This window comes from Echeneis naucrates, chromosome 14 (assembly GCF_900963305.1).
Source record: "Echeneis naucrates chromosome 14, fEcheNa1.1, whole genome shotgun sequence".
Classification (NCBI taxonomy): domain Eukaryota; kingdom Metazoa; phylum Chordata; class Actinopteri; order Carangiformes; family Echeneidae; genus Echeneis; species Echeneis naucrates.
In genome coordinates, this window is record NC_042524.1 from 20,331,143 (window position 1) to 20,343,829 (window position 12,687).

General features: G+C 37.3%; 1 protein-coding gene across 3 annotated transcripts in view; it reads right to left on the minus strand.

The window, feature by feature from the left end:
- Nucleotides 1–5,214: 5,214 nt before the first annotated feature.
- Nucleotides 5,215–12,687, minus strand: part of ntm (neurotrimin) — a 132,832-nt gene continuing 125,359 nt past the window's right edge. For 2 of the 3 annotated variants that reach the window (XM_029519178.1, XM_029519176.1), the window contains 5 exons: nt 11,821–11,949; nt 10,691–10,811; nt 10,284–10,435; nt 8,429–8,464; nt 5,215–5,667 (listed from right to left, as the gene is read on the minus strand). In XM_029519178.1, the coding sequence (XP_029375038.1) occupies nt 5,567–5,667; nt 8,429–8,464; nt 10,284–10,435; nt 10,691–10,811; nt 11,821–11,949 (539 nt within the window). In that variant the 3' untranslated portion in view covers nt 5,215–5,566. The remainder of the gene's footprint in view (nt 5,668–8,428; nt 8,465–10,283; nt 10,436–10,690; nt 10,812–11,820; nt 11,950–12,687) is intronic. The other variant, XM_029519177.1, reaches the window with a different exon arrangement.

Below are 12,687 nucleotides of genomic sequence, written 5' to 3' on the forward strand. Positions count from 1 at the left end.
AGAAAATCATTGTAGGGACGAGGGAGTTGAGTCAAAAGGCAAAACTCTTGATTTATTTTTAAACTTTGTTTCATGCTCACCCATGGCACTGAGCTTTTGGTAGTCTGAAAGAACAGTGGCTGAAATGGGTGAAGAGCACAAGCATCCAAGGGGAGCTAGGAGTCGGATGCTTTGAGTATCTGATCGAGATGATCACCTTCCTCTGGGGGTTTTAAGTCCAACTGAGAAAAGACCTCTGAGTAAACCAAGAAGTCGCTGGGACTGACAATCTCATCTGGCCATGGAATGTATTGGCATCCCTTAGGATGAACTGGGAAGTGTTACCTGGTAGTCTGCAATTACCTGTTTGTAATGCTGCTCCTGAGACTTGACCCCAGATCAGCAGAGGAAAATTGACCTGACATGCATGTCCATGGACTTGGGAAAATGCGGGACTACCTGGAAGTAACTCCATAGTGATAGGGCATCTGAACCATTACCTAGAGGCAACAGTGGTAAGTACTGCCTCACCAGGGTGCCCAGTCTGATATTATTCTAATGGATATTTTCATATCAACTTCCCAATGAAAATTGTTAAAAGGACCACAAATGTGATGATCTTAAGGTACAACATTTTATTATCAGTCTTAAATATGAGCACACACTTTTCATCAAGAAAATACATAAGAACCGACAATCCTTTACAATGCAAGGGAGTCAAACAGCATGACATCTCCCTCCACTTGAGAGCTTTCCGGTCAAAAAAGCTCTGTGAACTTGTAGCCAGGCAAAGGGCAAAATTTTGTTTATGTAAATCATCCAAAATAAATCTCATTGGATTGTGAGAATACTTCATGCGTCTGCTATGATAATAATTCCCCTGGCAGTCAAGAGAAAGGTTTGATTCTTTGTATCTAACCAAAGTTCACATCCAAAGAAGGATTCCTTCCAGATTGCAATGCAAATCACACAAATGTCACAACACCTAAAATTTATTTTACCATGTGGTAGGTGCAACATGAACGCAGTAATTTTTCATAAATGGTATCAAATTTTCTTCTATTACTGCTCTCTGGCCTTTCACACATAGAGACAAAGAAAATACATTTACTCAAAACTTTTTATTTTTTTTTTCTCAAGTTAGCCCGTTTTCCAACCCATGTTTGCTTGGGCTGAGAGAAAGAGTGAGCCCTGCAATCCCTATGCAGTCTTCAAACAGAGAGTGGAATTGGTCATATCAACATAAATATGCAGTGCTTCTGCCAAAATATAAGCCTTCATGGGCTGTGATTTCGAATTGGCTGACTGGATTCAGACAGAAACAGGGAAATTTATGTGTATTGAAGTCTTTTCACAGCAGTTTCTGTGCTGAACTTTGGGGGTGAAACAAAAATATTTTTGCCAGTGTATATCTGAGCCCTTCTCTCCCAGCTTGAATGGGACTTACATTGTGTTTTGCATATCCTTTTTTCTTTTAAGTCGAGCTTGGTGGAAATTTGGTGCATTTGCTGTAATAAGACAGCACACAGGCTGACTTTTCTTTTTAACGTCATGTAGACAGAAAGTGTAGAACATTTTTCTGAGGAGGGTTTATTTTCCCTTCGATGTTCCTAATTTCTCACTAAAACATGCATGTTATCTGCAGCTGTTCTCCCTGCCCAAGTACAGCGCATGTTATATGCCACTGTTTGAAAAATAAAACAAGATGAGACAATCAGTGTTCATTGTATTTTTTCACTGTACCCTGCAGAGGCTGTATGCATATACAGGATGTTACTGCATGTAGTTTAACATTTACAATGCAGAGCGGGTCCACTTAACAGTAGGACAATGTAAGGCGGTACTGGGAGCTCATTATCTTTTTCTCAACCAAATGAGTCATACCATAGCACATGACTATATGCTGTCCCCCTAAATGTAATGTGGCTGTAGTTATTTCAGTGCTCTGTGTAACAGGAGTCTGAATCCGAAAAAAACAGAATCCAAATCAAACTTTCTTCACTACTTTTACATGTCTGGAACAGGAGGTCACTCAGAGCACCCTAACCCAGAGATAGCATTTTTCTTTTGGCTGCATGCGGCTCAGACTGAGGCCTCAACCTTAGGAAGTGTGATCCGGCTGGGATTACAAGCAGCGATTTGACAGCGACAGCTTTCTAGCTCCACCAAAAAGTAGAGCACATTCTCACATCACAGACCAGATGCTCCTTGCCTCTCTCATGCATCTTTCCCTGTGACTATGGTGCTCATGACGGACCATAAACGACATTTCTGTTTAGTGCCAACAGTAAGTGGGTTGCTTTTAACGATGGATCTGAAATAATGATATTCATGGTATTGTTATTATTAAGTAGATTATTAGGTTAAAACAGCTGAACAACCAACTCCATACCTCTAGTTAAATATGAAAAAAAAAGAAAAGACCATCCATTTCCATTTAGTCTAGAAATGCATAATATGTTATATTTTGTCTTTCTTCACTCTAAAGGTAAGCACTTGCATGTTTTTTTTTCTTGGTAATAGTGCGCTTGACTTGAATGATATTTTATTGCATTTAAAATTACGTAAAAAGAAATAAAGAATGGATCACAAATATCAAGGTCAAAGCAATGAAATGCATTCAGTTGTCTGTGCTGTCCGCTCTGGAACCTGTGGAACTCTGAGATGCACATACAATGAACACTGCTGCGTGGCATAGTGCCACATGAGGGTCCATAAATGCGTGTCACCATCACGTCACCCCAGATCACATCCAAATGTGACTTTACAATTATATTGATAAATAATTTGACACATTGCTGGAGTGCTCAGAGTCAGCGGAAAAATAAAAATACCCCACTTTCTACAGTGTGTGCTTGGTTGTCCTGAAAAGTTGTAGCTATGTTTGTGTAAGTGTGTGTTTCTTAATTGATATTTCCAGGGGAACTGTTAAGCGAAGTGTTTTTACGCTTAAGCTCCTTTTTCAGCCTTTAAAAGAACTCAATGATGAGGCTATTGATTGTTTGTGGGATATTGTCACCCATCTGCAGACAGATCCAGCACAGACCTCCTTGGGAGGTGATTTTAGCTGTGGTTAATCTTGTGCAAAACAAGTCAACCGTGCTATCCTTCAACCCAGGATGGTATAATTACCATGTCATTTCCAAATATCCCTGTGCTGTAGTTGACTAATAATCTGCAGTGTCTGTCTCTTTCTCTCTCTCCCTCACTTCCTTTGTGTTGTGTGTGAAACAAATGGTGATTAGGCTGTCAGATTCAGCTGATGATTACCCTGATCAATTTCAGTGATGGCTCTATCTCTTTCATGCCTTTTTGATTTGGATATTGGCTTTTTTCACATCAGGGAGCACAAACCTTCTTATTCCCAAGAGCTATAAAGAGAAAAAAAAACAAAAACAAAACAAAACAAAACTGAGGTACATATGGACCATGGGAGTAAGACTTCAGTTGAGCCCAAAGCAGTGTAGGGAATTTGGAGAAAAAAAAAAAAAAACAAAGTTTGAATTTAGAATTTTCTTTTAAAAGAGGATAAAAGTGAAGTGAGGTGAGACCACTTCTTCTGTCTTGCTCCTCCTTTCATGTCCTGCTCAGTGTAACCTGAGCCTGTATACATTTGATAAATACCAACTGAATCCAAGCTGCTGGATCAAAAGAAAGGCATCGCCACCCTACCAACACACAGACACATACAAATTAGTTTTAATTCACTGTTCCTGCCCAATGTTATTGCACATTGTCCAATTGATGTGCAGGTGTAACTCAGTCAGTAGATGGCTGTGCTTGAGACGTGATCACAAAAAGATCTGTGGAGTTTTAAAAAAATACTCCATCTCCACATTAGAAAACACCAAGTTCATTGTTGTTGCCACTGCTGGGGATGGGGGGTAGGGGTGTGGTCTGGTGGCTGATGTGAGGCCCTTGCTAACACAGTACACTGGCTTTAATTCTTGCTGTTGTGTGGTGAGAGGTTAACTGAATGTTGCATAAAATCCCAACGATCACAACAAAAACCAGGAACGAGGTTTGTTGCTCTTCTTCACAGCCTGATTCTCAATCTGCACTGATTTTACTCAATAAAAAACAGTGAGATATGATTTTCATCTATCCTCAATATCCTGTCTTTTCTGACAATACAAGCTAAATATCAATGGCTATAAAAATGCAGTTGTTGCCTTTCTTTTTTTTCTTTTTTTTTTTTTTTTTTAACTCCAATCAACCTCCTTTATTGCAATTTTATTCTTTTCAATAAAAGCTGGAAGCATCACGTTCTGCTAAACCACACGCTGTACGTTTTGGTTTAAAGGTATCAATGGTTTTAGATTTTATTTTCCCCAAATTACCCCCCCCGCCCCCCATTTGAAACCCATATGAAAACCCAATATGTTGATGCTTTTGTCTGTGAAGAGACAATACTATGGAAGTGTGTGTGTGCAGTTAGTCTCAAGTCTTTGGGTTACTGGTGTCTTACTACATGCACAAAGTGTTTATTTTTTGTTATAACATCCTTGCACTGAGTTGTCTCTAACCTTCCACTGCTGGTTTGGAACATGAAGAGGAAAATTTTCTCAAATAACTGTGTTGTGTAGAAATTGCATGATGTTCAAAGTAGAAACGCATTAATCAATTTGCATTACTTAAGTCAGACACTGACTCCACACATGTGCAGTTAACTCTCGCTCCATTTGAACTGCTTAATTATAACATAATTATTCTTGACACCATTATTGTGTACAACTGTACTTGTAAAGAAAATAAAAATACAACAGAGACATTAAACCAGGAATTTTTTCTAAATAATGACATTATACTATCCCTTGTCAAAAAACAAAACAAAAAACAAAACAAAATGTGAGTGGAGAAAAACAAAACAAAACAAAATATAAAGATTAAAATATCACAACTGCAAGTATATCACTATAATGCTATGAACAAAAATACGTGAAGGTCAAAAACAATTCTGCTTTCAACAACCAGACTGAATGATAATTATTATACATTAAAATATGATAATACCAGGCTTTCAGCCTCAGGGTAACCTAAATTCCTTCTGCTTCACTGTCTCGGTTTGACTTTGAGGTATTTAATATTCACCTCTCATACATGCTGTAAATTCGCCTTTTCCTGGAATTGAGATGAATATGCAATGCTGTTAAAAATTAAGACAAATCCATCTCATAAGAGAAACTTCATTTTAAAAAATCATTCTTCTTTTTTTTTTTTTTTTTTGTCCCGAGACTGATAGCTAAAAAGAGTCAATCCAGAGTAATTTAATTTCGAGAGAAAAATATCTAACACAATTCAGTTAAGGTGTGAAACCTATGTTACGTCCGTAAAAACTAATAACTAAAACAAATAATCATAAGATTTTGTTATGTACGTATCTAATTTATCAACATCATTACATAACTTGGAACTTCATGCACTCACTGTGCATCAGTTTATAGTTCAGGTTGAAACAAAAAATAAATGCACACACACAGACATGCATACTCACATGCATTCACACACACACGCACACACGCACACCCACACACACACACACACACACACACACACACATAGTATCCTTGTTCAGATCCATTCCCGTTCAAAACCTGAGCAGGAGTGGCAGAAAGACTATGAAAAGGAGACAAGTGTGTGAGTGCAGTCCCTTCACGCCCCCACTTCCGTCCTGGACTGCTCTCGGCCCTGGTAGAAAGGAGGGAAGAAAAAACCACCTGGGTGAGTCCCTGCTTGTGATTGTTTGTTTCTCTTGTGTGTGTTTTGAGGTTGAATAACAATAATAATTCTGTAATTTTATACAAATGACTGATAATTTTTTTCATTACCACATCTGGCAAGTTGAAAATGTTGACTTTAATGACATCACAGGTAAGATGACATGAGGCGATATTAATGAATGATTAAAACATTTTACATTTTAATATATGCATACTATAGCAGACTAAATATTCATTTAAATTCATTTAAATTGTTTATTGTGATTTTTAGACAAAGGTTGTGATTTAATCATGAAAAATAAGCTCGAACCACAGATGTATTTGATATTTAGTTAAGCACAAACAGAATGAGAACCGAATATTCAGTTGTACAGTATATACTAATTTGTATCCCACTTATATATATATATACGCACACACACATGCACACACACACACACACACATATATATATATATATATATATATATATAATTTCTGCCAAAGAGAAGACATTTCAGAACAGAAAAGGATCAGAAATGTTGGCTGGTCATCACTTTTTACTTTCATTTGAATCCCTCAAAAACTGTCCTTGAATAAATTCACCCTCCTCAGCTTCAGCGGTTCAAAGATGTTGATTGTCATGTTGTGCACTTGTGTTACCTGAGCCATGTTGAGGGTTGGTGATCACATACTATGGGACTTGTTGTCCCTTGGAAAAATGTATTCCAAAATGTTGCATCTCATTTAAATGTGCCTAACACATCTTATAAATATAGATGTAAATGTGACATCCAACCCCCGAAGAGATGCTGATAATATTCCCAAACTGAGATTTTTTTTTTTTGCTGATTGTCCACGTGTGGCTAAGAAAAAGCTGACCTACACTATAACTCCCTTCATAGTATTCAATAGTAATAATTGTTTTGATACAAATCCAATATCAAAACTTACATTTTAATATGAAAAACATGAAGAGACCTCGTTCTGAAGAGATTATTCATAAAATATTTCTATTCTCAAAGGAGGCTGGTAAACTAGAGCCAGGAAGCAATCTTGTAGGGAAATAAAAATAAACTGCACATAAAATGACTATAAAAAAGTTTCCATGAGGGGGCAGGAGGTTAACTTGTGCTGCAGAAAGCAACACCGTTTTTTCCTTGGTGTGATAATCACAATGACATAGTCTGCAGCATCAAATGCTGTTCTTAATTTTAAAAGGACTAAAACTGGGCATTGCCTACGACTTATTACTTCAAGGAGGTAATCTTCTTCCAAGAAAGATATTCTCAGTGCAGAAAGCTGCTCTTTACAACCGCAGTGTTTCTGACAATTATGCTTTGACTTCCAAGTTTGCTCTGGTCAGTTGGAACAAATTGTTTGTAAGAAACTTTAACACTACTATCATTATGTTTCTGAATTTTTAGGCCTCAGCCCATATATTAATATATGTACAATGCATACACTGCATATGCAGTGTTTCCCAGAGCTATTTTAGTGATAAAACTGATTCACCTGATTTTAGTTCAACATACTCAACCTTAGTAGTATGCACAGATTATTTTAGATTCTACAAAAAAAAGAAGAAAAAAAATGAAGTTAGCATTTGTAGAATCCTGTCATTTTTAATTAAATTGAGGCTCTAGCCACTATTTTGCGAACCCTCAGAAATATTATTACGTTACTAAGTTGTACAGTGCTCACACAGCTTTTAAGAACAATGTATGATATTCGCAAGAATCTACTTCTAAAATAAAGCACCATACAGCCTGATGCAACATAATATTTTCATCATGCTCTCTTCAGGGATGAGCCAAGTTCTATCTACATGAATCCATTGTATGGGGATTGAGGACAAATTTTAACTTTCTACTTTGAAGCTTGTCACACAATGACTACTCATTTCCCTTGGATTTCTGAGTTCGCCAGTTTCCTTTGGGGCGTCTATCCAATTACCCAGCCACAGTGGATTATCCCTAATCCTGCATATTGCTAATTAGAATAATGATGTTCACTCAGTAAAAATCAAGGCCATTAATACAGTTCTGTGTTTTCAATGGGGGGAGTTTGCTTACAGGATGCTGCTTTCTGAATTCACAAGGACGCATTAAATGACAAGATATGGTGAGGATCTTAGGACTATCGTAACAAAAACTGGTTCTACAAACATTTACGGGAATCATCTACTTGGTAATGTACAATCTACGATCAACTAAGACCTTTTTTGGGGGGGGTTTGTTTGTGTTTGAGGCTTTCTCTGTGACTGCCTCTATTGTTTTCTGTGCAAGTGTAGAGTCGAAATACAAACGATCACATAAGCATGAATGATGATGAGAAAAGATGGTAAATACTTACATTGGAAAAAAAAGAGCATGCACAAATCAAAATGAAGCCACATCAAACAGAGAAGCAGTTTGGTTTGCAAAGGACAGAGATGAAACATGGTTAGTGCAAAGGGCCACATTGCCCATTTTCACAAAGATACATGGATGATGTGTTGATATTACAGTAGCAGCTCTGACATGTATATTCATTCATAGAGTCAATAGGAGAGTAGAGCTGGATAGGATCAGATCCCAAAAAATTATTTGTTTTTTTTTGTGAGTTATAGAAGAAACATAAAACTAAAACTCCAGAGACACTGACATGACTTCCTATTTGTGAAAATGGCAATGTTTGTTAAGTCCCAGCATGCAGTTAATGCTTTCGATTCACAACAGCTCAAGTGCATGCTGGGGCAGAATACTAACCTTGCAATAGCGTTGAGCTAGTGGGTTCAATTACCACTACACCAGGGAACAAATGAAACAGAGCAACATATTGGAAACAGAACAGTGGCACATCATTGACAACACCTGTGAAAAGCATGATAAGTATGCTGCTTGAATGGACTTTAAATTGTAGCCACACAGTCACTGAAGAGGTCAAACTGATAATAATCCCAGCACCCATTCATCAAATTACAAGTTGTTTCAAAAGCCCCTTTGAAGGATGAAACCCTACTCTGTTTTAATTTTCCCCACCACGGTGTTGATAATGTGATCATTTGCAAGATTCAGTGTTTCCTTGACATCTTTGGAGGTTATTTTTTGGCCAGAAATGAGGCATTGCTGTCATTTAATGGGAAGATTGAAACTTTTTTTTTTTTGCTTTTCTTCTAATTTGTTTATTTATTTATTTGCTCTGGTATTTTTTAATCTAGATAATTTATGTTGACTGACCATGTGACTGCAGGAACAAGGGGTGTAGTTAGCATCACCTCAGCTTAGGTAAACATTTAATAGTAATAATAAAGGTTACATTTTCCTTATTTAATCACTGCAGTGCTTGGTGCTGATGCTAGGGGAAGTGAAGTCAAACACAGCAGTGATGTTGTTTACTGTGTGATATTGTTTTACCAACTGGTGCATGCTATATGCTAAATGCTTACATCCAGCTGTGACTTGGATGTTCATTCAGGAGCTTCATCCTGATGGTGTTATTAAAGGAGTTGGATACTAGACACACAGCTGGAGCCCTTTTACTTGAATGAAGATTGCTCACCTGGTGTGTGACCCAAAGCAATTTCTAGCCCGTGCACTGTACGAGTCACTGCACATTTTAGCTTTATGTTGCTTCTGCTGGTCTCACCTGTGTGTTCCTATTCAGACTTATGTTGTCATGAAAATATAAAACCTCTGTAGGAAACAAATTTATACAGAGTATCAGACTTGAGTACAGAGGGACAATGCCCTCCCAAATGCTCATACTGCCCCATCCAATCAGATCCTCCATGTCTACACTCTATAAGTGCTGCAAATAATGCGTATATTAGGAGAGTGAAACCATAGCAGCTACAAGCTACAGTATTGAGGGACTAATTAGCATTTCCAATTCCATTGTAACATGCCCTTTAAACTGAAAATACGGTACACTAGAAAAATTAAACCTCATAACTTTTCATACACCACTTAGTGTAAGAACATGCAATGATTGAATTTAGTGAAGCTGTCCTCCTACGATGGAGGTGGGTTTGGATTTAAATACTTTGCAGATCTATGTATTGTTTGACTTAACAGTTTTACATAATGTGGAAGCATACAGTCTTAAGGAACCCACATAGAAACCAAGTTATAAGTACTGTAGTATGCCAATTGAGAAATCATTTAATACTTCTTAGCTGGGTGTGTTGTGAATTGTAAAAACTGCTCTTCATTGCAGTTCGGGTTGTCCTGTCTTCAGATCTATAGACATCTTTTTCATAACAGTGCTCTTTAGGGAATATGTTTTTGAGACAATTCTAAAGTTTGGTGAAAAATACCTCTGTGGGCTTAAGAGGGTAAAACCTTTATCAAATTGTTGACAATTCACTGCTAAAGGCTCACTGAATGGCAGATGGGTGCAACAACAAATGACTCTTGTGTCTTTATTAACAACTACTGTGTTGTGTTGCTTAGGGCTAAGCTTGGGCTGAAAAAGTGTGTACCCAAATGAGGCTGGATAAGCTTTCACATTTCTCACCACAAGGAAAATAAAGCTTTAAATTTCGATAACAGATTAGCAGATTTTACACTGAACAGGTTCTCTGTCACTGTAAGTTTAAATGTAACAGATGTCAGTGCTTACCATACAGAAGGAAGCTTGTGTTTGAGCTCCCAAGTTTGTTGATGGCGACGCAGGTGTAATTGCCATAGTCTCCGTCAGAAACGTTGAAAAACGTCAGCTTGGACAGCAATCCAGAATTCACAATCTCCATGCCATCGAAGCCATTAAAAATCCTTTATAGGAGAAAAAACAATGTTTTTGTCTGGTTTTTCTAATGTCCCTCACCAAATTATTACACATAATTAATAATAGTAATTAAATGCAATTATGCAGTAATCTTATTATTTTAATGCCTGTGTGACTGGCAGCCGATCAATATCTATCAGTAACTGTGAAAGCAGATCAGTCAGCACTGTCTCACACACATACACACACACGCATTTCTGCTTCTATTTGTCTACTTTAAATGCAAATGTAGGAGCCATTACCTTATGTTATCTTTATACCACTCAAAATCTGCCTCAGGCACTGCATCAGCCTCGCACTCCAGAATACCTCTCTGGCCCAGAGTCACTCCAACGTCTCTGCCCTCTGACACGGTTGGAGCATCTACACATAAGAGCATTGTGATCATTGTGATCAGACTTGAGGAAAGGGTGGGTGTGGGTTACTGCAGAACGATGGGTGTTAGGATTATTGACTGCAGCTGATTCATGGATAATTTTCCCTGTCTGGGCAAAGAAATGGAGGTTAACATACTATGTGTTCTGAAAACTGGCAATTCATTCTAACACATGTAATAGTACAGCTGTGCATGTTAATTCGGCATGTTAATTTTTGTCATTAGTTAGTCATTCACAAATGTTTATCTAAATTGATCAATGCATAAAAAAAAAAATAAAATGTAATGCTAAAAATTAAGCAAACTACTGGAAAGGCACATAATCCAAAATGTAATGTCTTTTATAATCTAAAAGTGCTAAATGTTTTCAGTTTTATGTCACTGAAGCAGCATATAATTACAGCTGCAGAGTTTTGACAAGTTTTTTTTTTTTTTATAAATACTTCTTAATAACCGATTAGATATAAATTTTGCTCTTTTTTATCTTTAAAAAAAAAAAAATCCCTCTGCTGCAAATTCAAATCTTTGCTTGATGACAAATTAATTTGACTTGGATTAGCCACAGCTAAAAATAGATATATAATCAACCCATTTAAATGCACTGTGAATTAGTAAGTGAAGTTGATTAATAAGTGGAATTTGGACATATTAAATACATCTCATAGTAAATGGTTTGTATTTTGATTCATCAAATTTACTTCAGAGGGTGCTTCTTTCATTACCTTTAAATCTGCAGCTTCTTAGCCTATCTAAGGTTAAACGTTTATGTAGCCAGCGGAGATAATTAGCACTTTAGCTTTGAACACTTCTTTTTAGCCAAAGAAGAATTTTAATGATAATGTTTCACAGCCCAGCATCATATTCAAAACTGTCAGTTCTAACCACATGCACAACAAGCCCTGTTCATATTTCTTTCCATAATCTATTATGATCTGTGAAGACACACAAGTCATAAGTTACATTAGAATGTGTTAACAACTTCTGCAGCAGACTCACAGTTAACGGTTATGTCCACGGTCTGAACATCTGTGTCAATATCATTGACAGCTGTACATTCGTATGTTCCTGCTCGCTTTCTGGAGATGGATGGGATTTCCAGGTACTCATCATCTGATGCAAGGTCCCCTGTGAAAGATCACATGCACAAAGAGGGAGAAAGTGGAGAAGTCATTCAGAGTTAATGCCACAAGTCAACAGCTGTGGCCTCAATTGATATTTTCACGGTCCACGTCCCCGCATGGCCTCTGGGAGAGGCTTCGGCACACAAAAGAGAAGAAGGAAGGTGTTAATCATGGATATTTACTACAATTAACACCCAGCCAATTTATATTTTCTGTTTTTCACTGTGATAGAAATTGTTCCAGCATTAGGCAAGAAAAACTACATTTATATTGGTATAACCAAAGAAGGTTGAAATTCCCATCTCTAACTTTTTTTTTTTATTAATTAATTAATAAACAGAAATCAGATAGATCTGAGTTCAAGAACAACATCACAGGCAGATTCTGTTAAATTGAAGCAAATTGATCTGGTATGAGAGGCAAAGTCACACAGCTATATGTGCCAAAATTTACACAAGCAAATATCACGAAACTGGCACAACACTGTCTCCTCCTCCCAAGCTTTTTACTTGCCTCTTCCAACACTTTACAAAGGCATTTTCTTGAGCTCACTGACATTTTTCAGAGGTTGTTACAACACTTGGTGATTAGTGTTTGGTTCAGCCCCTGCTCATTATCACTCTTCTGTCAGACCTTTCACACTGTCCTGTTTTCCATGTCTCTCAAGCCTGTGAGCACACCAGGACTACAACTGAGATACGGGAGTATGAATAGAAGAAAATGCCAGCCCCACTACTTCTCT